The 27,396-nt window shown below is 35.7% G+C and overlaps 4 protein-coding genes and 1 long non-coding RNA gene across 12 annotated transcripts; 3 read left to right on the top strand and 2 right to left on the bottom strand.

The window, feature by feature from the left end:
* Positions 1-66: 66 nt before the first annotated feature.
* LOC114872206 (glucose-induced degradation protein 8 homolog) lies at positions 67-1,200 on the top strand. Its single transcript, XM_029179189.2, has 4 exons — positions 67-158; positions 241-365; positions 436-830; positions 889-1,200. Exons 2-4 carry the CDS (start codon positions 245-247, stop codon positions 1,063-1,065), a joined length of 693 nt encoding a protein of 230 aa, XP_029035022.1. The 5' UTR covers positions 67-158; positions 241-244; the 3' UTR covers positions 1,066-1,200.
* On the bottom strand, positions 986-3,207 carry LOC114872201 (nucleoporin Nup35). The gene is made up of 3 exons (XM_029179182.2): positions 3,087-3,207; positions 2,740-2,847; positions 986-2,662 (listed from the first exon to the last, which is right to left on the bottom strand). The coding sequence occupies exons 2-3, from the start codon at positions 2,845-2,847 to the stop codon at positions 1,820-1,822; spliced, it is 951 nt and encodes a 316-aa protein (XP_029035015.1). The 5' UTR covers positions 3,087-3,207; the 3' UTR covers positions 986-1,819.
* Positions 3,208-3,687: 480 nt separating this feature from the next.
* LOC114872232 (piggyBac transposable element-derived protein 4-like) lies at positions 3,688-5,921 on the top strand. Of its 2 annotated transcripts, XM_029179238.2 has the most exons (3): positions 3,688-3,874; positions 3,965-4,024; positions 4,215-5,921. In XM_029179238.2, the coding sequence occupies exons 2-3, from the start codon at positions 4,012-4,014 to the stop codon at positions 5,870-5,872; spliced, it is 1,671 nt and encodes a 556-aa protein (XP_029035071.2). In that variant the 5' UTR covers positions 3,688-3,874; positions 3,965-4,011; the 3' UTR covers positions 5,873-5,921. The 2 variants fall into 2 exon arrangements, with proteins under 2 accessions (XP_029035071.2, XP_029035070.2); XM_029179237.2 differs by having other exon boundaries at positions 3,689-4,024.
* A 201-nt stretch (positions 5,922-6,122) lies between these two features.
* LOC114872230 (trinucleotide repeat-containing gene 6C protein) lies at positions 6,123-26,664 on the top strand. 7 transcript variants are annotated; one of them, XM_029179233.2, is made up of 16 exons: positions 6,124-6,327; positions 10,991-11,040; positions 11,193-11,327; positions 11,667-11,844; positions 12,122-15,370; positions 15,460-15,818; positions 15,895-16,750; positions 16,829-17,208; positions 17,290-17,487; positions 17,563-17,718; positions 17,829-18,305; positions 18,396-18,495; positions 18,571-18,731; positions 19,674-19,903; positions 19,991-20,357; positions 20,468-26,664. In XM_029179233.2, exons 1-16 carry the CDS (start codon positions 6,312-6,314, stop codon positions 20,807-20,809), a joined length of 7,254 nt encoding a protein of 2,417 aa, XP_029035066.2. In that variant the 5' UTR covers positions 6,124-6,311; the 3' UTR covers positions 20,810-26,664. The 7 variants fall into 7 exon arrangements, with proteins under 7 accessions (XP_029035063.2, XP_029035065.2, XP_029035062.2 ...); XM_029179230.2 differs by having other exon boundaries at positions 6,123-6,327; positions 16,832-17,208; positions 18,396-18,731; XM_029179232.2 differs by having other exon boundaries at positions 6,123-6,327; positions 18,396-18,731; positions 19,683-19,903.
* LOC114872233 lies at positions 6,987-8,882 on the bottom strand. Its single transcript, XR_003788737.2, has 2 exons — positions 8,774-8,882; positions 6,987-8,684 (listed from the first exon to the last, which is right to left on the bottom strand). It is a non-coding gene; the product is annotated as an uncharacterized LOC114872233 (long non-coding RNA).
* Positions 26,665-27,396: the final 732 nt, after the last annotated feature.

Raw genomic sequence — 27,396 nt, 5'->3', positions numbered from 1 at the left:
TGTCTTCTTTATTAGAAAGTAGTTGTTCATCTTTTTCGGAATTTCGTAGTCGATCGTTTTAAAGGCGCTCCCTTCACGGCGTAGCTTTATTTACATACACTGGGCTTTGAACAGCGATAAAGAATCAGCTGTTGTGTCAAACAATTCCCGAAGTCTGTGTAGGTACTCGGATCGAATCTGTACCGTGTATACATTTCATTAACCTTCGCTTATCGTAATCATCAATGCTAATTGCTAAAGAACGATGAGCTTCCCGGAGAAACAAGATAATATATCGAAGGATGAATGGGTTGCCAAGCTGGAGGAGAACTCTCATACGCTACGCGTTTCCATGAACAATTTGATCATGAATTACCTCGTCACAGGTTAGTTCTTCCATTGTTAAGAAGCAACTTTGTAATTTTTCTATTATACTCAATAAGTTGTCTCGTTCAGAGGGATTCAAGGAAGCGGCTGAAAAATTTCAACAAGAATCTGGGGTAGAACCCACCGTAGATCTGAGCTCTTTGGATGATAGAATCCGTATCAGGGAAGCCATTCAGAATGGTCGTATTCAAGAGGCGACGGATCTTGTAAATCAGCTACATCCAGAATTATTGGATAACGATAGATACCTTTACTTTCATCTGCAACAATTGCATCTGATCGAGTTGATTCGAACAGGGAAAATAGAGGAGGCTTTACAGTTTGCTCAGGATCGGCTAAGCGAAGCTGGAGAGTCAGATGATAATATTTTATGCGAATTGGAACGTACTCTGGCTCTGCTGGCTTTCGACGAACCTCACAAGAGTCCTTACAGTGATTTATTGCATCCAACTCATAGACAAAAGGTAAGAATTATAATTAATAATCTGTTATAAACGTTTTGATTTTTCTATGAAATTATAGATCGCGAGCGAACTGAACGCAGCTATATTAAAAATGGAATACAAGGAATCAACCAGCCCGCGAGTAAATAATTTACTCAAGATGATACTTTGGGCACAGGATGAATTGGAAAAGAAAAAAGTGAAGTATCCTAAAATGACTGATCTAGGTAGTGCCACTATCGAAAGCCCGAAATAATTTGAATTGGACAAAGTGTGGGATGATGAAAATTTATTTATTAGGATGAAGAAAAGAGGTGTGATTGTATCATATTAGTGTTTAACATGTGAACAGGTTTCAAGAATAGAATAAAAATTTGAACTTTTTAATATATTCTCATTTGAATAGCAATTATTTTCTACGAGAAACGTCGAATTTCGATCATAGATTCAGAGAGAAAGAGAGGAATGCATTAATTACGATTAACGAGTGTTTTTTAATATTGTAAACAAAGTCACTGTCATACTTCTTTTCACATATGTGACATCACAAACACGATTAAAAGTACAAGTTCGTCGCTTGCTTGTAAGCATTTGTTAATATTTCTTAGACGATATGTGTGCACTAAAAAACGGACCATTTAAATTAATATCTGTGCAATATATGTGGCGGGAAACCGCGAAAATAACTTTAAAAGCTTAATCATAAGTTACATATATTACAATAGAGAAGTTTAGTATGTTGTGATTAGTATTTAGTTTAAAAATAGAAAAGAATAACGTTAGAAATATAGTTTGAACATAACATTGTGTGATAATTATTTGATGTTTCTAAAGATTTATATTTCATACTATTGATATAGTAAAAATATAATATAGCAAAGTAACAAATGTTTCAACAACTTCAAATATTCCTCTCTCCGATCACTCGCGTTTCTATGTATCCAATTTTGATAAAAATAATTACGCGCTAAATAATAATTGTCGTTAATAAATAACATTCATAATTAAAACTACCATCCGAACATATATTCCATCGCTTTAGAAACTAGACCCGTAGATTTCTGTGGTACATTTTCTGGCACTCTCACTGACTGAGGACTAAGCTGATTATAACCAGCTGCCAGAGGTCTTGCATTTGGTATCCTAACCGGTGTATGCGGTGTACTGTATTCCGGTGATTGATTAAGTCTGCTTAGATTGGAGAAGCACTTGATACTTCCATTTATTCTTGAACGATTTTCTTTATCAGAACCTAGTATTACACCCTCGTCCGTACAAGGAATTACGCCGATCATAATAGATCCAGACACGATATTACCATTGCACGCGAGTGCTCTTTGTGCTTCCTGTTCTGAAGCACATTTCAAATGAATCCAGTTGCTCTGTGCATGCGGAGGCGGATGCTTGTCCACTATACGAACTCTGCTCGAAATATGAGCTAAAACGGTGTTCGTGTCACTAGGAGGGAAACCAAAAACGGTTACCCACTGCAGAAGTCCCTGGGATTCATTTTTATTTGGATTTAATGAACTATCATTGAATATGGAAGCATTCATGGTATTCATTAAGTTTCTAGTTTGATTGCAGGGAATGCTTTGATTGGCTGGTGACATGTATGATGTTTGAGATGTTTCTAAAGTATCAAATAATCCCCTGGTCGGTGGTCCACCTGTGTGACTTTCTGTGACCATTTGAGAAGTATTAGGGGTATTACCACCACCAAATACTGCTTTCTGACGGCTAGTACGATAGTCTGGAGTGCCATAATGTGAGAGTGGAGATGACAGAGTTGTATGTCCAATGTGCAACTGCTTTGGAGTCTCCTGAGGACTTGCTAGATTTACTTTAGCTGGCTAAAAAATTATAAAACATTGCTATGTAATAAATGTGCTGTAAAGTACTATGCAATGAAATGATAAATGTTACATACAGTTGTACTATCTCCTAAAAGGAAACTTGGAAGATAAGCAGAAGCTACTGGACTTCCAGGACTTTGCACAGGACTTCCAACAGGTGATCCCAATGTCATAGGTTCCATCTAAAATAAAAATGCGTTTATTTCTTTCATTGAAATTGGTGGTAGCACTATTTAAAAAAATTTAAACGCTGGAATATTTGTTGCTTTATTGAAAGAGTAATATTTTATTATTAACTTCATGTATAAATTTTGTAATTTTAACTTAGAATCATTGAGGTTATACATATAAAAATGTTAAATGTATACATGCAAATCAAATATAATGAAAAAAATTAATTTGTATTTTTGTAGGTACTTACTATTGTTACTTTAAAAAATTCTATAAATTTTTAATTAAGCGTGCAAACACACAAATAATCACAGACGTTTGAACGTTGATAGATATTTAAATAACGAACAATATTTCCTTTTCACTAATAGATGGCTCTTGAATCTGCTGTTAAAAAAGGCGGGATGGGAAGCTGGACATATTATTTATATTTATATAAACAAAAATATATGTCTGAGACATTCTCTAAATTTGGATATGTTTTATTGAAATATTAAAATTATGTAAGTATCAGGATAGGATATATTTCATTTCAATTTTCATTTTAGAGTAGGTTCAATACTTTCAATTTTGATGTCTTTGATTTTATTTCTTAAAAATCAGACAAAATCAGCACAAGACTGGAAAGTTATTAAAATAATTGTTTACAACAAACTAGTATTTTAAAAAGACCGCCATAAAGGATTTTTAAATTCGATCTCAGCGCCATCTGTACAAAAGCGGCGCAAACTACTCGACGAGTTACCGATCGGTTTTCCGGGGAACACTAGCGCCCTCTATTAACAGATGTAGGTAATAAGTTGTCGAGTAGTTTCCGCCACTTTTTAATAGATGGCGCTGGCGTTCCTTTTTTTTTCGGAAAATTGTCGCTATGCTATCCTAGATGGCAACTTTCCAGCTCTGTCACATGATTTACACAAGTCTTGTAACCGGCTTTTCAGTAAACAACGAAGCGTATCCATGGTTTTTCCAAAAGTTGCGAATTTAGTCATTTATAACAGGACTCAAAGTGACTAAACCTGAACCAGAACGTTTATTGTACGCGATGGTGAACAACAAAGACTCCATGCAAATTTTTATGAGAAAACTGTGATATACAAATGATACTGTCATTATACTTTTTTTAAGGAATTATATTTTTGCTGTTCCTACAGTCTGAGTACATTCACAGACGTATGGATCTCAATGGTGAGTTATTTTTTCTATTTTGTCAGAGAATACTAATAGAAGAGCGCATCATTTTTAGACACAGTACCTACAACAAAAAAAAATAACATTACAAAAGTGTACACCTACTTCAATCAAGGAAAGAACTTACATTTATCTTTGTGATGATTTTTTAACTGTTTTAATGAAAGCAAAGTATTGAAATTTGTAGGTAAATCAATTCCTGGGACTAGTAGAGATTCATCCATGGAAGCATCCTCAGAACCACCGCTTAAAAGGAAAAAAATCTCTGGTGCTCAACATCTCCAACTTGCAATCAAAATGGATGATAATTCGGATTCAGATTCAGAAGATGGTTTTGGCAGTGACAATGACTACAAGTTTCAACCGGTACAATCTATAAAAGAAGAACAGCCTGGCATGACATGTCCTACTCTTTTTACGTTTTTGTCTTTATCCGAACTACCGACCCAGAATTCTCCAAAATCTTCCGAGTCTGCCGACAGTGAACCCGGTACCGATCCCCTAACTACCACTCCTTTCGAGTGTAAATATATTCCTTCGTTAAACATTTTCGATATAAATTCCGCCGGTAACGAAGAACTAAAAATAAAACCCGAGTCCAGTTCTCCTATTCATTATTTTTCATTGTTATTTACCCGGCAATTTTTCCAACAAATAGTAGACGAAACCAACAAATTTGCGCGGCTTCCTAGTTCCCAAATTTCACACTGGAAAGATCTGACTACGGACGAAATCAAGGTGTTCTTAGGTTTATTTTTCCACACTGGTGTTATCAAGATAATGCGGTTACGATACTATTGGGACAAAAGTGAACTATTTAATTTCCCATTTTTCTCAAATAGAATGTCTAGAGACAGATTTCTTTCCATTCTACAATCTCTTCGCTTCACCGAAGATCCTGTGGAAACAGAAGCAGCAGTTAAAGATCCTTTATATCAAATCCGGTCTATAATTCAACATTTTCACAATAGAATGACAGAAGTCTATGAATCGAGAAAGAAGATTAACACAGATGATTCAATGATGACATGGAAGGGACGTGTTTTTTATAGATCCTATGTTCCAAACAAGATTTACAAATATGGTATTAAATTGTATATATTGGCAGAGAATGATGGACTCATCCATCGTTTATTGATTCATCCTGGTACAGAAGATAGTGACTTGGAAAGCCAGGGTGATGCTGGTAGAGTTGCTCAGGCAATGTTGGAAAGTATGGAAAATGCGCAACCTTCTCCATTTATGGACAATCTTTATAATGGAGTAGCTTTTAGTCCTGAGATGCTTCAAGAGCTTGCTGGAAAAGGTAATTCCAGCCATGTAAATATTTCAAAAACTGCCACAAAAAGAGAAGGAGAACAAGGAAGACCCAAAGGTGTGCTTCAATTTAATAAACGTATAGGAGCCATTGATCAACTATTATCGTATTATCTTAATACACGGAAATCATTGAAGTGGTATACAAAATTATGTTTCGATATTTTAGAATTAATGTTGCTTAACACTTATTTACTATACAAGAGATATTCAGAGCAAAAAGATCGTTGTTTGTTTAACTTTCGCCTGGATATCGTAAAGAATTTATCAGGTCCAGGAATGTCGAAAGTTTGCCCTGTCCGTACTCCTTCTACTTTGTCTTTCATTAATTCAGTTCATTTTCCAACTACGGATCCTGATTGTCCTGCGAAGAAAAAAAGGCGAGCACAAAAAAGATGTAGATTGTGTTACGAAAAGAAGATTATGAAAAGTGTCATCACGTTTTGTCCAGGCTGCGAAGGTAATCCAGGTCTTTGCCTTAGCTGTTTCGTTGAATATCATAGGAAAAATGATTTTAAAATTATTTGATACAAAGTTACGTTTTTATTACTAAAAATAAATTATTTTTTCAGTATAAGCGAAGCATCATTTTCTAAAACCTTATTTTTAATAATCCGCGTTTTAGGATTTAGTATATAACTAATAAGAAGTTTGAATAATAAAATAAATGTCGAATCAAATTTTCCCGCCCAGGTGGAAAAGAAATACGTAAAATAAGTGTCGTTCAAATTTCCCGCTTCACGTATATTTTTTACTTCTCATGTACAAGATGGCGTCCTTGCATGAAAGAGAATACCCCGTTGAAGGTTTCAATCTGTTTTGTATGACGTGGCTCGTGAAACAGCACAGTTTTAAACTCCGTGCCTAGTGGTGGAGATGTATTTTCGGTAAATAATATTGTGCTCACAACGAAATGTGTTTTTGAAAGCCTGTAGTGTTGTAATCTACCTGATCTTGAGAACTTTCCATGGTCATATACTCTGGTAAGTGAAATTCTTCGTTATTTCTATTGTAAAATATATCTGTATTATATACGTATATGTATAACCTTACACAGTAACTTGATTAATATTCAAGTGCTATTAGTTTTTTTTATTTAAATCAAACTGTTCATATTCAATTCGTATGAATGCAATTATTCACACAGTGTTAAATCTTTTATATTGTTCCTAGAATCTAAGGGGTATGAAAAAAATCAATAAACACCTTTTTATTGTGCAAAATTCTTGTATTGGTAAATATAGTTAGAAAAGTATTAGCTAGTTGATCTATGTTTGCACATAAAGTGATAGAAATATGAATAATGCGCAAACAAATGATATATTAATTATGTTACAACATATTTTTGAATCACTGTACTAATAAAATCTTTATCCAATGTTTAAATATTTATTACATTAATGTGATTTGAACTGATTGGACTCAGAGTTTAATTAGTCACAATAGATATGTTAATATATCAAATTATCATACAGATTCAATTCATACACTTGATGCAAACGATAACCAAATGGTATCTCTATAGATATGGTTTTTGTATATATACAATAAAGCATACTCATTTGATGATAATTTCAACATTTTTAGCAATTGAAATTTTCATTATTTATATGAGTAATTTGAAACAAATTTATAGCATGAATTTCACCTTGTGTGTTCTTTTATTGTTAAGTCATCGAAGCAAATGGACATAACCTATTAGATTTATGTCCTGGTTCTGTTTCTCTTACATGCTTTACAATTGTTAACAATACAGTGGATTTTAATTGTTTCTTATGCGTGAAATAAAAAGTACATAATCTTATCTGGTATAAGAAACAAATGTAATGTTACATTTTTTGACTCAACATTAATCTTGAACACTATTGTATCATATCATTGGTATTGTTTCAATAGAAGGATTAAGTATGTATTATCCATTTTTAAGTATGCTATGAATGAAGTGACGCATTGGTATTAGTTTATCATCTATTTAAAAGATTATTGACTACTGATACTGAATTTGATTATTTTGTAGAAAATTATAAATGTAAGCACAGGGCCCAGAGCAAGTGCCCAGTTTTCCCGGTGCTAGGGACGGCTCTGCCGATAGCCCATAAAAGTATCGGCTATTGTTATCGATGTAATGTCTGGTAGAGCCAATATTGCGTTTCAATTCAACAAAAATACATATCAATATCCCCCATGATTTATCTCTGTTATACCGCTAATTAATAGCACATGTAAAAAAAACAAGTCATTATTCGAAATCCGATACGGAATCCATCTCCATAAAGTTCAACCCAATTTATCAAATCTGTGCCACTTAATTCTCGGTAGAAGCTGTGAACGATACGATAATGAACGCGAAGTACACTTTTGCGACTAACATCTGGTTTACATGAAATTTGACACGGCTACCTTTTTTTCAAGAGTTTAGCTTCTAATTTTGCCTTAGCTATTCTTTTAATTCATCCAGCGTAAAGGTTGAGAACGGTAAAGATGTTAGTTCAGCACAGTGACGGATTCAGGGAGGGGGCTAACGAGAGCTGTCGCTCCTCGACACTTCAGAAATCTGAAAAAAAAAAAATTAATTAATTTTTAATCAAAATTCCTTTTGCTGGTATCTTAATTTTTTGTATTAAAATGAGTTACGAAGATATATATTTTCACATAACTTCTGGACCCGCGTGTTCTTCCAAATGAAAAGCATGCCAACTTGTTCTATAAACGAATGCATCCTACACAATTATTTTATTTATTCATGGCTAATATTATCATATTTTTCTACGACATATTTTTAATTATAATTGTGCCGTCGACAAATGATTTTCCTTGTTTTCATTTCGACCAAATCTACGTCATACACCATTGTATGTATTCATCCGAGGCAACCTCTATTAGAAAGTAAATCTAAAAGCATAGTTATTCTATTTAGAAAAACAAAGGTGACCTTTAATTTCGAGAACAACTCCATCTGGAAAGAAAATTGATATCAACGTGTGTACGAATCCCTTTTGTACGATAAAATTCGTGTTAGACAAACTTGTCCTGGATAATTTAAAAGGTGGTAATAGATAATTGGCTGAACTCTGTGTATAAAGTATTTACATGAGTTTCCATTGGCAATTTATAGTACAAGCGGACTTGTCGCAGCAAAGGGCAGACGTGCGCCACAGAGAATAGCACGCACTTGTACACGCGTAGATATTAGAGGTTCTCTATAGGTAAAGATCGTATACGTATATCTACCTAGCTAGTACCACCTTTAACGGTTCGATAACTTCCATATCTTAACAGCGGGAAATATGACGGCATAATGTAACTTCTTTTATCTTGTACGAAACAATGATGAAGATTACTGAAATTTTTTACCCGATTATATCTGGATGATGTTTCGTATATTTATAGTAGTAACGAAACTTTCCATTTTCATTCGAAAATTCTTACCTTACCCGCAACATAATTGTACAACTTTATATAACGGTATAATGCGTATTTGAAACAATGATGATACGGCATTTACAACTGATTCAGATCAGAATTTTTACATAAAATTTCTTTACCATTTTCTTCATTTCCTCCTTTATGTTGCCTAATAAATATTAGCTGTGCTATTGTATAAGGTAGATTAATACCTTATAAAAATTTTAATCTCAATTTTTCATCTCTTGGATACAATTATAATTATATCCACTTTTTTAAATGCCTCTGTACTTCAGTGTTTACGATACTTCATTAAAATGAGTAATCTTAAGTGTTATGTAAACTCCTTCAATTAAAGTATGGTATAGATATATATCAAATATCTATATCTTTCCTATTTTTGAATATTACCTAAAAGTCCGATTGAAGATTGATTACATAAATATTTTGTGAAGGAACATAAATTATTTAATTTTGAAGTTCCTTTATTGCAACTTACCAAACGTATAGTATTTAAATCTTATGATCTATCAAAGTACATTTGTTCCAGTGATTGTATTTCTATTTATATATATTACATTTACATATTGTACTTGCAGTCATAACACATACCTGTACGAACATACGTGCATTCAATCATGAAACATTCAATCTTAAAACATTAGAAAAGCATATAGAATAAATGAATAATTCAATATAAATTCCTTTTATTCTAACATCATACAAAACAAATTGAAACTATTTAAATAGGTCACCTTTGAATTGTTGTTGAAACATTGATCTATCATTCATTAAAGTTCATTCCAATAGTAATGTTGCTCACACTAGTGTAGATTATTATATATTCTTGATACATAATGTTTGTCAGAATATATAACAGTTGTTTACTATTATATATTGCGAGATGTGAAAGGGGCTTTTTGTAAGGTACAAGTATGAATCGGGCGTCGGTGCGCGCATCGGCAGCACCGAGTCCTCGAAATCCGGGGGAGTAGCGCCGCTCGCGGGAATAGCCCACCAGCGGAGCGGTACTCGCTCTGCCCGTTTCGTGCACCAACGAAATATCTTCGACTAGACTGAACTCTTCTTCGGGCACCGAATCTAAACAGTAAGTCTTTTCCATTTCTCTTAGCCGTAAAAGGAACGCGTATATTATATCTTAACGGCGTACCCCTTTGGATACATTGGAAAAAGGACTGTTTCTCTTTCGGTCTTGATTCACATTTTACGTTCTACGTTCTATGATTATGTACATATTACATAAATCCATATGTATTTACAGTATTACGTACGGGTGTGTAAGATGGGCGCACATGCATGTACATATGTATATACATATACGTACATATGTATGCGTATATACCTTTATGCATATATATGCATATATGCGATGTGTATATAAATATAAGTTACACATGCGCACACGAGCTCACACACCTAAATTTATATATTCTTTCGGAGCATACATATATGTGTATATACACACACACGCGCGAATACGTGTAGTTGTATTATTGTGGTATGAACCGAGTTTTGCAGAGATTGAAGAAATTTTATTTTTTAATATTGAACGTTCGTATATATTTTTTGTAATTAACGTTATATATGCACGTGTATGTATATAATGTATGCGTGCGCATGTATACGTGCGATATTATCTATGAAGAGCAAAAATTTCGTCTTCATCTTGTTTATTCTGTACGTTATCTAACCTTGTATTGCGCATAAATTTTGGTAAATGGCGCATTTTCGTGTCATAGAAATCGCTGATATTCGATTACGTTTGCTTATTCTGTATTGAAGAATTAGAAAAAGCGAATATGAGCTTGTTGCCGGAACGAATAAGATCGATCGAAACGACGATTTCCGTTTCGGTATGCACTGTGTATTTACGACATTTGAATAGGATGAGGTGTTCTTTAATGTTACTGTATGTATGCAATCATTCATGGTTGCATTTAAGAATTGAACGTGTAGACGAATATTTCATTTCATTGATAAAGACTGTTAATAATTTATATTAATATTTTTTCTATTCTTGTCTCACAACTATTTATGTCAAATTCGATTATTTTTAGGGATGGATCAATAAAATTATAATCTGTATTTTCATTCTTCCGGTGCATCTTTTAATGCAAATATAAATTCCTAAAGATACAAAGATTCTTTTGTAATTTCATTTTCCTAGAAGTAAAGTAACACGGATGAATGTGCTTATAGAGTTTGTAATTTTTGTTGCAGATCTCCACTGGCATGGAGCTAGGAGCACATTGATAGTGATAGTCTACAAGGTTAGTATTTACATTTTGCAAAAGATTTCATAATTTTATGAATTTAACAAAGAATCATTTAACTTTCACATGTACAAGAATAATTTAAAATAATATCGCGTGCTTTCAATTCACAAAATATAAAAGGGTTATTAAATGTATCTTATTGTAAGGTACATTGTTTTCAAACATTAGATCTTGGTTTCTATGCATTGCCTGCCAAAGAAGAACTGAGCCCTATGTTTCCACACAATTCTAGTTCACATGAGATTTCTACAGAAACAAATGCCTTCGTACAAAATTCCATGGTAAGTTTCATTTAACATAATTAATATCAATTAGAAAAAGTATACTTAACAATTGAAAATGTAGCAAATGTAAATTTAATTTTTCATTTTACACTTACTGTATATTCCAAAAAGAGAACAGGATACTTTGGTACATTTATAGTACCTTTTTGTCTGGTGTTTCATTTCCTGCTATTGCATTTTTTTCATACTATAACATGTAAATTGATGAGACCTTGAAAATCTCTTTGGATAAATGCTATCAAGCAAGCTTGAAACATAAAAAGAAATGCTTTAAGCACGAAAGCATAAAGTATATTTTGAAGTATATACTTCTATAATAACATTTTCTTTTTTCAGGGGGATGTAGTAGTATTAGGGAAAAACAGTCCGATAGGGATGGGGGAGGGAAGAGAATCAGAGAATGCTAGATACTGTGATATTGAATTCATAAACAACAGCATGATGGCAAAACCTACTAGCCATCTCGAAAATATCGTCGCCACTGACTTTTTAACCGTCCTGTCGAGCCAAACTGGTAACTATCAATTTTTATATTATCATCTTGAATCTCGTATTCTACTATAATGATGGTATCGAAAAGAGGGCATATTTTATTATACGACAAGTTAAACATAGCAAATTTTCTACAATTGGCATGGGATGAATACTCCCTACTACTTACAGTTCTCACTTTCATATATATTAACCTATTAGAGTAAATAATACTTGAGTAATATTATGAATGCCGTCAAGGAAAGAAATAATTTTGGAAAATAATACGTAATTTTGACAAAATTATTTTACTTTTCCAGGCAAGTTTATCTTGACTAGTCGAAGCTTGATCTGCCAGTCAGTGGCGTCGTCAACCACAAAACACCCAACAAAAAATCATCTTCTAACTTACGATAATAATAATATTATTATTAATATTAATAATAATAATAATAACAATGGTAGTAGTGGTAATAATAATAATAATAATGATAATGATAATCCTAAACTAAATGATCGCTCAAATCGAGCGGAACATAATCATCAAGACGATCGAAAACCAACAGTTCATAAAACAACAACAACAACAACAACAACAACAACAAAAAGAAAACATCCGGGCATGTCCGGTAACAAGAAACCGGTCAGCTCCGCCAATAACTCTAAGTCTATGTCTAAGACATTAAGTGATAATAAGACTAGCTTTAGCGTACTAAATATTAGGGTACTAAGTATAAGCGTAAATCTACGATTAACAGGAGATAAGTGTGCAGTCGGTGAAGGGGTACCTAGCCTAGTTAGGATACCCAAGTCTGATCGCCCCTCATCAGGCCACTTCTCTCTCGACTCTCTTGACAATTACTCCTTACTAGGGTCCTGCCTCCATTCGGGCAAATACAATAACGTTAAGTCTAATTTTAGCCTCCTAAGTAATAATAACGATAACTACAAGTCTGTGATATTGCTCAGCTCAACCAGTAACCATTATTTCCTCCGCGTCGAAATGGACGGTGGTGCGAATGCAATGAAATTAAGAACCCATTTGGATTTATTCAGATATTTCGTGAAATCTTTTTTCGACGGTTTATCCTTACAAAAACAATATAATTTCATACTGTTGCCGGAACAGGATGACGATGAATATAACTTCTTAATAAATGACCAAATGATCAAAAGCAAGCATCGTTGGATTATTAACGTTCAATCGATTAACGGATCGAGCAAATTTTCTTTAACATATTTAGAATTATTCTCGAGTAAAATTCTTATGGAGATTATACGTTGCGTGAAAAATGATGCATTTTCATGTCATAATCAAGACTCAAACGAACTTTGTTTGTCACGCTTATGTACCTTTGTTAAGTATCTTTATCCGATCGGTGTTGATTCAAAGATTGAAATATTTTTATCAACATATCTATATTCGAAAATGGAATCTCTTCGCTTAGTTTATTCAGATAACTTAAAAACACTGTCAGAGATTAATTCTGTCTTCGTAGAAATTTTGTTGCCAGCCGTTGCTTGTTCGGAAAGCAACAACCACCCAATGATGAAATCTTGTTTAATCAGAGAAGATGAAACGTTGACAAATGTTGTGATCGTCGTTTCGGTGAAGTATAGAATATCAAAAGCGCCTTTAAATTTCATAATACCGAGGAATAATGTTTATGTAAGGGATACGTCGTCGAACGAAGAATCACGTCTGATTAAAGAAGGGGAAAGCGTGGCCACCAGTTCTTCCATTACGCTTATCGTTCCCGGAAACGAGCTAACCGACCAGCCTCCGCGACCTTTCCCATTGAGAAACGCGCCCAACAGCGCACAATCCTCTCCTTCGTGGCTCGATCTGGTCGCGAGCGAGCTGACGCAACGCGCATGTGTTCCACTCTCGTTAGGATGTAAGCTTTATGTGGTTAAATTTAGCTATAAGGTGATTTGCGATTTTAGTATTACGTGGAAGGGGATACCGAGCCACGAGACTAGTTACAAAAGGACACATCTCGATGTTCAATTCTTGAGTATTTCTGTTCAAATAAACGAGACAACATTCACCTATAAGATACCAAATTTTCTAAGAAGAACAATAACGTGTCTCTTGAACGATGATCCCCTTGAACAAGGGATTAGTCATGATATCTTTCTTTCATTAATTAGAAAATTAACAGCAACAACGATGAATTGTGAGAACATGAATTCAATGAAAGACGAACAATTAAATGTCCTATTATTTAATGCGATTAGAAATCTAGTAGACTGTAGGATGTCAATCGTGGGTATGGAAAATTGCAAAATTTGCTGGTCACTCATCATCATAACGTTAAGAAAATTATTGAACGATGAAATTTTTACCTCAATAAGAATTCTTACACGAAACTACGTGTTCCTATTAAAGATCTTTAGAAGAATGTATTATTCGAATGTGACATTGATGAATGAACAACAAGAACAAGAACAACAACAATATCCAAACGACGGTTGTTTGTTAACAAGAACCTCAGATACGTTAATTTTCAAGTTAAAGAAAAAGACAATGGAGATGTTGTCCTCGGATATTAATGGTATTAATCGCGTGGCAACAATTACTGTTGGTGCTCTTTCATTTCAGGATAATGTTAAGTCTAACGAGCCTTCGGCCACTTATCTCGCGAGCTATAAGTACTCGGGGTCACATGCGTCTTATTCTATTAGTTCATTGCGCTCTAATTTATTTAAACGAATAAAGCTAAGGTGTCAAGCTTTCGCTGACGTGATGAATGATAAAATTTCCCGTGAGGATCTCTGTGATTTGTATCGATTTAAAAGAAGGTTATACAAAGTACACGAAGTTATCGGATATAATGTTGAGAACGTTTTTACAAAAAGTCTGATCAATTGTAAACAAGTTGCTCTCATCGGCACGACGACGACGACGACGATGCCTCAGACTGCCCGATTTGTCGACGACAGTTATGGTTGTAATAAGAATACTAGCCCGGATTTCAAGAACAAGAACGACACTGTTCGCCTTCGCGACCGCAGTCAATACGAAATGTCGGAAACAGTTGTACGTTCAGAAGATGATACGACTTCCGAAGAAAAGACGAACGATAAGAATCCAATTCCTCTTCGATTGGAAAGTAACGAAACGATTGTAAACGGCTCAAAGCGAATTCAACTGATTGCTTACGCAAGGAATCTCATAGCAGCATACCTGGGAGTTTCCGATGGCACTTTACAAGCTCAGAAAAATGATCTTAAGCAGACGTTGAAGCTTCTTTTCGGATCGGTCTACGACATGGATCAGCCCAATTTAGAGTATAAGAAAAGATGGGGCATTCCTGGGATTCTCAGATTAGCCGGTGGAGGTGAAACTTCATTGAACAGCGCTGGAGCTACCAACTGGGGCTCTACGCAGACCAGTACTACAAATAACAACAATAATAATCAATCCGGATGGGGTGGTAGTTCGGGAAATCCTTCTGGAAACAGTGGGGCACCTGGAAATTGGACTGGAAATAGTGTAAACAGATCTGTTGCTGCGAATCAGAATTCAAATCAGAATCAAGGACCCGGTGGACAAAACGTTCCAGGTACGTTTATATTCTCTTTAAACTTGAAAATCTCAGACATTTCATATATTTCATCTATTTAATCTATTTATTTGCCCTCGTTTTTACAGGTAATGTAAATAAGGTGAACAATCCAAATCAACAATCCAATCAACAATCAGGACCACCAACATCTCAGTCGAGCGGCACGGCTCAGGGTGGACAGAACAGTAACCAATGGTCGCAAGGAAAATCCAACAATCCCGGGGGACCTGGGCAAAATTCTTCTGGTCAAAATAATAATAGTAGTTCAGTTCAACAGCAGCAACAATCAAACTCCAGTAGCAATAATAATCAGCCGAATAATCAGGCTCAGGGATCCGTTAATAATAATAACACATCTGCTAGCAATACCCCTTCGACTAAACAACAACTAGAGCAGTTGAATACGATGAGAGAAGCATTGTTCAGCCAGGATGGTTGGGGCTGTGTAAGTATTTCTACAAGTATCGCGTAAACTTATCTTTGAATTACTTTCTTTAATTCGTCTCCTTTCTCTCAATTAGCAACACGTTAATCAAGACACAAACTGGGACGTTCCAACCTCTCCAGAGCCTAGCATGACTAAGGACGGAGTTCCAATGTGGAAGCCACCGGTAAATAATGGTACAGACTTATGGGAAGCTAATCTTAGAAACGGTGGTCAACCGCCGCCTCAACAACAAGCAAAGACACCCTGGGGTCATACACCGGCGACGAACATCGGTGGAACCTGGGGCGAGGACGACGAAGCTGCTGACTCGTCGAACATGTGGACTGGTGCTCCTACCTCTTCTCAACCGAACTCTGCAGGTGGACAATGGACAACCAGTACCGGAAATCAATCCGGCATGTGGGCAGGATCTAACTGGGGTGATCCGAGAATCGATCACCGGGATCCTCGAGATCTTCGTTCCGTCGATCCTAGAGAGATGCGAGATCCCCGTGATCACAGGATGTCGTTGGATCCTCGAGAACACATGCGAGTAATGGATCCGATGGCTCGTGATCCTAGAATAGCGGATATGCGCGGCGATCCCCGCGGAATATCTGGAAGATTGAACGGTGCCAATGCTGACGCGATGTGGGGTCAACCTCCAGGTCCTCCGCATCATCAAATGGGACATCAACATCCTTCAGGACCTCCTGCCAAAATGTTGAATCCATCTAATATAAATCAATGGGCTGCTCCGCCGCCAAAGGACATCATGCCTGGAAAACCATCGGGTTGGGAAGAACCTTCTCCGCCTACGCAAAGAAGAAACGTTCCGAATTACGACGACGGTACAAGTTTGTGGGGTAACCCTGCAGCCAATCAAAGGGCAATACCCGGAAGCAAAGTTTCTCATTGGAAGGATCTTCCTTCAAATCTGGGCAGAGCAGGTTTGTTCAGTTAATCGATTGATCGTAAATTAAATTATACGTCAGGATGTAATTGATAAATCCTGAAAATTTTCTCAGTAGGAATGCAATGCCCTCCGGGCATGCCGCAGAACAGAATGCCAGGACAACCTGGAATGAAACCAGACGTAAGCGGACCAATGTGGGGTCATCCCGGTGCACCTGGCGGGCGTAACGGTAGTTGGGCAGAAGGATCGCACGACGCAGGTTCATGGGATGAGCCTAAAACTCCAAGTACCTGGAACGAGGCTCCGTTGAATCCTGGCACTTGGGGTGCACCTAGTACGCATAAACCTAAACCAATGGGACCTACTGGAAGCTGGGTCGATACCGACATGGATCCTACTCCCAGTTGGGGTCATCCTACTAAACCTACTCTCACTAAGGAAGTTATATGGAACAGCAGGGAGTTCCGGTATTTGTGTGATTTAGGATTCAAAGTACGCATCTTACAAATAAATTATCGTTTCTTTTCTCTGCCGGTTTGTAATATTTCTTTTTATTCACTATTTCATTTACAGAAGGAGGATGTTGAATTGGCTCTCAGGAATCGAGAAATGAATAGAGAAGAAGCCTTGGAACTTCTAAGTCAGTTGCGGCCTGTGGATCAATGGAGAAGACACGATGCTCACTCCAGTTATGATCCAACCAATCAAGCTACAACTGCACCAGCATATCCTAGATTTAATCACGTCGCACAGCAGATGTCTTTCCCACCCGTAAGCATTCTAATAACGGAGTACACGGGTGTTCATCGAACCGGACGATTGTTACGGATTAATTTCTAATTACAGGGTGCTGGAGTACCAAGTGGAAATACAACTGGCAGCGTGGGAGGATCGGTTGCTAGTGCAAGTTTGCTAAAGTTACAACAGCAGCAGCAACAAGCCGCTGTTCCGTTACAACAACAACAACCTAGTACTAATGCACCTCAACCACCTTTTAATCAGGTAAGACTGTTAACGATAGTTGTACTAATATTGAATTTTCTGTGTACAGTGTTGGTCTATGATTCAGTTATTTAAACAACAGATTTTCTACCTTCGTTTCAAACCTTTAGGCTTCCAGAGCTCCTCAAAATCAGCCTAGTACTCAGCAGCTACGTATGTTAGTACAACAAATTCAATTAGCCGTCCAAGAAGGTTACTTAAACCACCAAATTCTAAATCAACCACTTGCACCTCAAACACTAATACTTTTGAACCAATTATTGCAACAAATCAAAGTACTACAGCAACTTCATCAGCAACATTCTGTGCAAAGTACAATGAAGGGTAACGGCCAATCGGTCCTTCAGATAAGCGTACAAATAACAAAGACAAAGCAGCAGATAGCTAATCTACAGAATCAAATCGCTGTGCAACAAGCTACTTACATGAAGCAGCAGCAGCAACAACAGCAACAGCAGCAGCAGCAGCAACAACATCCGGCCCCGCCATCGCAGAGCTCCGAATATTACAAGAGTTCTGTACATGATCCTATGTCGGCGTTGCAAAACAGTTTCACGGACTTGACAATGAACAAGGAGCCTCCTGTCGTAAGTGTATATATTCATTTTTCTTTCAATTAACATCCCCTTCCGTTAGCGTAGGCGGAGGTATAGAAATATTTATTTGTCGATTAACAGAGTCAGCAACAATCAAGACTAAATCAGTGGAAGTTGCCTTCTTTGGACAAGGACGGAGAGTTAGTTACCAACGAGTTCTCAAGAGCGCCAGGAACAACCAGTAAGCCAGCAGCTACACCGGCTGGTTTGACACGATCTCACAGTAGTCCTAACATGAATCCTTTGTTGGGTCAAGGAGATGGTACATGGTCCACCAGACTTGGGGAGAGTGGTTGGCCAGATCCAGGTAACACGGACTCCACCGACGGAAAGGATTGGCAGCCAACTGGAGCAGCTGCTGGTGCCGCTGCCTTCACCGACCTAGTACCTGAATTTGAACCTGGCAAACCATGGAAGGTAATCCATTTCCAATATCGTACTTCCTCTGTGAAGACAATTTTAATTAGCCCGCGTAATCGTTCGTTTAAAGTGTTACACTATCATATGAGAGTATGAATTATTATCCGTGTTGCTGTTTGTGAATAACGATGACACTAACATCTAATAGGTGTTTTATCTTCATCACTGTCAATGGTATCCCATTGTGCTCGAATAACGGGCACAGAATACCACTGGCAGTATCACATTTAAAAATTTTCATGTTTGTTTTATGGTGGTTGTGCTGCGGAAGGGAACGGAGAAAAGGAAAGGAGGAGGAAACGACGTTTCATCCTGGGCCTGCTAGTGGACTCCTCGGCTACGTAGCAGGCCCATGCCTTATTGGTACATTTAGAATCAGATCAAAGGATATACAGGGGTATCCTGTGTGTAGTAGAGGTCGGAAGCTGTTGGTTCTGCACGAGAATAAAATCCTTCTGAATTTGAAAATTTTAATAGAAACATTTGCAGTACAACCTTATATGTTGATTATTATTTTGCAAGGAGTTATAGTGTTTTATGAAAGCATTATTAAGATTAGATGTACATTCTATAGGGATATTTTTTCTAGTTATCTCCATGTTAATAGATATTTTATTTAACTTTTAATTCTCGACATCTCGGATAAGTATAATAAACTTAAATAAATTATTTGCTTTTCTTTGTCCATTCCGTAAACAAAACCTTCGTGACCAACGTTTCCACTATCAACAATTAATTCAGCTGATGACTCGTGTCTGTAATCACTAAATTCTGTAACCATTATGAATGCTTTGTTCTAATATTTTTAGTGCATCATATGTTAATGAAAGCGAACAAGAAGCTTCGTTTAGAAAAAATCTTGCTCAAAGGAGGGGAAAAAAGTAATAATTTCCCGGTGTGGTATTTATTCGGGTCCACCTATATTTGATTTCATTTTAGGGTACCCAGATGAAGAGCATCGAGGATGATCCTAGCATTACTCCCGGCTCTGTGGTCCGTTCACCACTGTCTCTAGCAGCGATCAAAGATCCTGATGCTATCTTCTCTTCAAGTAGTAAGACTTCACCACCACCGCAACAACCTACCAATCCTGATACATCCATACCAAGTTTAAGTAATTCTACATGGACGTTCAATCCACCCGCCACTACCCCAAGTGCTTTTACTAGGTATATATTTTATTCTTTCTTTTTTTTTTTTTTTCTTTCCTTTAAAAGTAACAGACATAGTTAAATAAGTAGACGTATCATGTTTAGTGCGAAAAATACTTGGGGTGAATCTGCACCACCGCCAACCGCAGTCACCTCAGAACTGTGGGGAGCACCGATGAGTAAGGTTCGTGGTCCACCGCCAGGACTAAGCAGCAAGGCCACAGGGAATACAAGCAATGGCTGGGCAGGTCTTGGCACTGTTGGTAGATCATCTAGTTCATGGGGTCTTCAATCAAGCACAAATGCTGGCTGGGTTTCTACCTGGCTACTACTCAAAAATTTGACGCCTCAAATTGATGGTTCTACGCTGAAAACACTTTGTATGCAGCACGGTCCTGTTCAAGACTTTCGACTATACCTCAATCATGGAATTGCATTAACAAAGTACTCATCTAGAGACGAGGCTATAAAGGTATGAATAGATTTTATTTTCTAGTAGTAATTGAATTTTTATTTGTACAAAATATAAAATTCTTCAGTTTGGAAATAATTAATAAGACAAGTGTTTGTTGTCGTTGATAGGCACAAGGTGCTCTGAACAATTGCGTCCTGGGCAATACGACAATTTTCGCGGAATCACCAGCTGATAGCGAAGTACACACACTGTTACAACAACTAAGTCATGGGGGTCAACAGCAAGCCGGAGCGACAGCTGGAGCAGGCTGGAGTTTACGGCCATCGAACAAAACTGGTCCACCACCCGATACATGGGGTGGAAGTTCGAGCCAATTATGGGGCGCTCCACCAAGCAGTAATTCACTATGGAGCAGCACTGGTATTGACAGCAACGATCAGCAACGTGCTACGCCCAGTTCACTGAACTCGTACTTACCCGGAGACCTTCTGGGAGGTGAGTCGATGTAGAGTGCCGCACGGAGGGAGCGGTGTCACTCGTGCGACGACCAAGCCGCCTTCTACTTCACGATACGTCAATTATATTCCGCATTGTCAGATGGGCCGGTTCTCGCGAAGAAGTTACTTAAATCTAAATCAGTGCCGCCGCGTATACGCGCATCCTAATACGAGACGCGTCGTAAACAAAGAGATAATTGAAACAGTAACCACAGGGATCTGACTTGATTATTCAATTTCTTTGTTTTATTTCCTTATTTTCAACGGAGAATTGAATTTATTCGATTCAGGATATATACATATTACCGAGGAATGACGAGGGGAGGGAAATGAAATATTTTATGAATTTTCTTCACAAAGGTTTTTTGGTGTGCGCCGTATTTTTCTCAACTCTCTCTCTCTCTCTATCTATCTCTCTATCTCTCTGTTTGTTGGAGTAGTACCCGATTTTCAAATAATTAACGCATGAATGCTGGTTGTTATCACGTGTACTATGTGATAAACGTGTACTACACCGTTTTACATTTTAAAGAAAAACAAAACGTAATGATTAGTATTATGTCACACACTATATAAATATTGCTTGTGTTGCTATACTTTTAGTACTTGGTATTTTTAAAATAATACTAATTTCATCTCGGACGAATAATGCGCGTATGTGTGTACACTAAGTGCGCACCATTAAAACACACATATTTTAATGACACTACTGAACTAGTATTCTTCCTGTGCAAGTCATGTTTTGATTATCATATATATTCTCAAATGATATTCCGTTTATCCGACAAACGTGTATTACTAGCATATTTTCAATGTTTCATTCGATAGAATATTTGGTATATACTTAACGATCTTCTCGATGTTTTAATATCTCTTCGGTTTTATTTTCATACTGTCGTCGTGTATATTTTAACGCGGTAACTAAAATCACACGTGCTAAGATTATGTTGCAAGAAAAAGAATTAACAATTTTTGAAATTAACGTTTTAGTGCATTTTTTTCTTTGGTATTTTCGGTGTTTGTGCGTATTTCTTTTTACGCTATATACATACATATATATGTATATATATTTAATAAACGCACATTGTTTCACGTTGATCCGTATATATCAATAAGAATTACAGTATATATTTGTATGTGTATTTTATTTTTTTTTTTAAGTATTGTCCGTGTGTGTTGTATCTCTTTTTTGTTCTTTTTCTTTCTTCAATTAAAAGCGAACGCGCTCGTGTGATTTAATATTAAAACATCGATATGCAAACGATTTGTTTAAAATAATGATACAAATTTTTAACTCTTTTTTACGTATCGAAAAGAATAAAAGAATTAGAACACAAACGATAGAAACAAGGTAAAAGGTACGCGCATACACCGCAACCGTTTAGCTTCGAAAAGAATGGCTGCTTCTAGATAAAGGCGCCGCCAAAATGATTCCTTAAAAGAATGCGCGTGTAAGAAAGTAAATTATGATCGTTGGTCTCATGAGTGTTCCACTTTTTTGCTCTTAAAGGTTTCCTTTAATCGAGACTGCGATGCGTATCAAACGTAGACTGTACCAATCTAATCAAAACAAAAAAAAAGGCGGAGAAAAGTTGAATGAAACAAAAATAAAATACAAAAAGGGGGAAGGGATATTACCTCTTTTTAAAGAAAGAAAAAAAAAACAAAAAAAAACAAACAAACCAAGCAAGGATCCACGTCGATGCTTCGGGCTACGTAAAATTACCTCTTCCATTAGCTATCTGGTGATACAGAATCGACATTTTTTGTTAAATTTCAACTAAATTGGCAGAAACGAAATTGCTTGAACATTAATTGATAGCCATAGTTAGTTTTTATATATGTTGTGAAATTGTTGGGAAAGATTGTGACCATTGAAAGAGGGAAACATTTTTGAATGTTGATGATATTAAAAATTGAAAAATGTTTCAAACTAAAAAGGTCGATTCTCTATCCCAATAAGTGCCCAGTAACCTTTCAAATAAAAAGGGTATATTACATCGGGGTCTGAATTCTTGCGACAACAACAAAAACGATACCAAATGTTATCGCAATAACATAAATTTTATTCTATATTAAATCTAAATGCCACCTGTCGTGCCAATGTCCAGCGTGTCTCTTTACCATTTACTAATTATAGAGTTATAACGAACATGGCAATTCGATGTTTTTCTCTAGTTATCTTGTTCTGTGTATACCTGTGCGTCTCTCTCTTTCTCTCTCCTCCCTGTGTGCGTACGTGAGTGCATACATGCGTTATTAGGTCTGTTTCTCTGTGCGTATGTTATATGTGTGGGTGTTGTAAATTGAACAATAACCGAGTAAACAACCTACCACTTCCCATTGGTTGCAGTTCAAGGAAATAGCATTTAAACAACATGCAAAGTATTCAGACGAAATTGTAAATCAAAGTCTTTAAGATGATTTGAAATTTTCTAATTGTTCAGCCAAGTGATATTTATTTCTTAGACTTATCAGCAACCTTTTTATAAGGTGGACTGTTTTGGTACAAATAAAAATATGCGTTACACGTTTAGATTCAGACAACAGACTGGCAAAATTAATAATTTTAATAAGAATCTAGTGATATGTTATATTTTCTCAGTTATTAAGACAGAAAGTATTGAAAAGATACATATGTTTTAAGAAGCATCAGGAAGCTTACATCTATAAGATAATTCTCAGCGAGGGTATAGATAAATTAAAATATTAAGTTGTACACTAGAGATTTGTTAATTGCGCTCAGAATGGACCGGTTATTTTACATAGAAATTATATTCACTAATTCCTGATAATTGAGTTTGGTGAATGATTTTTCTAGGGAAGTGTTGTTTCAGTTCGCTTTTCGAAACTTCTTCCAATTTGTTTCCAATGTGTTGGAGTTATGGTTGACATATCAGTATCCTCCATGACTAGTGATAATAAAGACATTTCCTTAGAATAGGTGGTGTATGCTTCTAAGAACTGATTGATCTCCGTTTTCTCTTCATCGGAAACATTTCTCTTGAGAACCTTTTAAGAACTGTTCCTACGTTAGTTGATACATTGATCGCTAATTCAGTTATTTATAATGTCATTCCAAATGTTATAAACTAAATGTATATCCTTTCTTTTCTTTTCTCTTCTTTTCTTTTCTGTCGAACGAGCCATAGAATGCTTTTTCTTCACTTTCTTCACATTCTATTTATTTATGGCTATGAGACAGTTCTCACTGAACTTCTTTAGCAACTTGAGATTTTAACGAGGTTCCATCTTTCAATTGTATAAAGCTAGGGAAGTGAATTTTATTTTATATCCGCTGCCACAAGCGGAAGCTGTTATACCCACAGGTGGCCTTATGACATAGTTCTTATACGTATGTAAGACTTAAGACTAAAATCGAATTAGGATTGTCGTGTGTAACCTGAGAGCTTCCCTCCTTGCATTAACTCATTTGAGTACACTATATATGAAATTTATTAATTATATTTGTATATTCGAACTAACTATGTATTATCAATTATTTCATCATATTACCTATGATGCAGATTTTATTTTATTTCTTTTTTATATGTATTAAGAAATTAATTTAATAAAGAAAATTTCATGTTTAGTGCTCTCGAATGAGGACGACGAGTTGAAATAAGTTCTTTTTTTTTTTTTTTTCTATTTGATTCGCACAGTCACTGACTGATCCTAATTATCTACCTGATATCATACTTGCAACGTTTCAATTGTCTAATAACTTGTCCAAAACGGATCACCTCGGTTATTAGTTTTAAGGCTGATTTAGATTATCCATTCAGACATAGGGTGTTAATAGTACAGAGTAGTGTGCAGCTTAGGCTTTCTTTAGTTAAAGGAAGCATAGGGGAAGAAGTGACCCACTATTTGTCATATTTATCGTACAAAGACAAGAGGCTTTCCCTGGGTTCCCTTTGGATTCTCCCAGGATCGAAGACAGACAGTGGGAGGTTCCTTTCCCTATGCTTATCTTTAATTTAAAAAAAAAAAACCTACAAAATATTCTTGCAGCCATTTAAACAAAAGTGGTACATCGTGTATCAGACAATAACTGACCAATATCTATTATTGACAGATGGCTTTTTAAATTTGAGAAATTGACTGTCACAGCGGTTTTATTTTTAATTGTAAAAAAAAAAGTATTGTACATATTTTTAGTGATATACAACAAGGATTTTAAAGCTTCTGAAAAATTATTGAAAATTTTAACAGACTTTGCCATGCCATAACGTGTACCATGATTAGGACTCTCTGTATATCAGCATACATATACACCCACGCACACTCATAGAATGTGTGATGGTTTAATATTTGCTCATGTGTCATTTGAAAATAGTAATAAATATTATATTTTTCGTACAGAATACGACGTCACGTTTCCGTCGATCATTGGAAGATATATATGTATATTTTCCCTAGTTTTCACATTCTGTTGTTTATATTTATTGTTATTTAAATTTGTAATAGTCATCGCTGGTCCATGCCATGTGCAATTAACGAATCCCTGTTGCATTGCGTAAAAGAGAAATGAAAACTTGAACTTTAGTTTAATTATTCCTTACAACAAATTAGTCAATCTTTATCGCATGTGATAGAAACGTAACACTTAAATTTCTTTCACGATTCGGTTGTGGAAAATAAATGTACAACATATTTAATCGCTTAGAAATTAATATAAAAATGAATCTTCTAGAAGACGAGAGGATACAGAAATAGAAATTTCACAGGTTTTTTCAATTTTACACCATTTCCAATGTATGAAAATCCTTTGTTCGATATACATTTCATAGAATCTGGGTCGGAATTGACCCAACCACCATTGGGAAGAATTGTTTACGAGAAAGTGGTGAAAATGAATTTGAGTGAAGGCCTTAATTGAATTCTCATTCCTTCGATTTCTGACCCATACGTGTGCATTATTAATCCGAGTATACGTCATACGTGTATGTATGTATGTATGTATGTATTGATGTGTGAACGTGTTACGTGTGGGTGCATGTGTAAATTTGCTTTGTACGCTCGCGTGCGCGTGTATGTATGTGTATGTTTTCAACGTCAAAGGTACCTGAATGGACTGATAACCATACTGATGGAAAAGAAAAAAAGAGTGTTTATTCATTGCACAATATTTTTTTTCTGATATTCTAAAATATATCATAACGCCCTCAGACCTTTGATTTCTCTTAGGTACAAGATTTAAGAATAATAATGTTCTTTTCTGCGGACTGCCATTAAAGCAGATGACAGATCAAACTATTATTAATTAGTCTTTTTTTCTTCTGAGTCAGCAAACACATTTATATTTGGGTTATCGCATAAAAACTGGAGGGATCAAAATGGTTCTGTAAAATTTAGTTTAGAGAGAAAAGGGTTAATTGTTTAAAAATCAAAAGATCGGAGAGAGTGGATACATTAGAATTCCATAATATTAAAAAATAAAAATTATAATATTTAACAAATTTATTTATACACTGTGTATTTGGATGGAAAATGATCGATAAGCGTGTAGATAATAATGGGCTACTTATAAAAAAGAAAAAAAATGGAAAAAAAAAATTTTGTTCATTAGTAAGTTTGGTAAAGCCAAAGAAAACACGATGCTACAAAACTTCTATTAATTAACTTAAATTTAAAAAACATGGCTGGTAACGAAAGTGAACAACGTTGAAGGAAAAAAAAGACGAAATTATCCGTTTTTATTATAGACTGAAAATAATATTTCGGTTCAGTCATAAATGTTTAGAATCTTTTTAACAAACAAAAAAAAAAAGAAAAAGAACGCTTCCATAGTTGTGGCACATTAGAAGTAAAAATGGGTTCTCTATTTCATGACATAATTTCATTAAAATTTATCATCCAACGTACCTAAGATACATGAAAGTTTTCTCACATTTTTATCGTGTCCATTTTCGATGCTTTATTAACAAAATAACTACTTAAAAGAAATATTTTATGATTAAAAGTGTGTATACCCACATGCATAAACGGTTGCCGCCGGGTGATTGAAAGCATAGAAGGGCCCCCTTCCAGTTACCTACCTCGGAGAGCTTCGGCATAGTTCGGGTCTTTCCGTAGTAGGAGTGGGGTATCAAAGCGGGGCGCGTTGTCCCTTCGCTTTCAGTTGCCTCCGGGACGCTATTCAGGTAAGGTGGTGTATATTACTTACTGGAGAAACAAAGAAAGAGAAAAGTAGATAAGTGTTAGTGTTAAATGAGCCGTTCACAAGCCAAACTGATTAACTCCACTTGATTGATGTTTAATTTATTTTTGTGGAATTAATTAATTTCGCAAATGACCGGTTCAAATAGCCTTGAAAAAAATTTCCATAGAAAATGTCATGTTTAAATGGTACTATGTTATTCCAACGAGAGTAGGCCAAGATTTAAGTATCAAATTATTCGTTACTGTTTATTTAATGAATAAAAATGCATTTTCTTAATATCTCAGTCAGTTATATCTGAAGACTAATTATGTTTAAAGCAAACGAACGTTCAATTTAACTATATAGATTTCATCATAAAATTTGTATCCTAATGCTTGAAAAAAGCTGCCTCTGCAATTCATCGAAAATTAGTTCTATGCTAAGCTTTTACCCA

The sequence above is a fragment of the Osmia bicornis genome, chromosome 16 (assembly GCF_907164935.1).
Source record: "Osmia bicornis bicornis chromosome 16, iOsmBic2.1, whole genome shotgun sequence".
In the NCBI taxonomy this organism is placed as follows: domain Eukaryota; kingdom Metazoa; phylum Arthropoda; class Insecta; order Hymenoptera; family Megachilidae; genus Osmia; species Osmia bicornis.
This window is presented reverse-complemented; position numbering and strand designations above follow the sequence as displayed.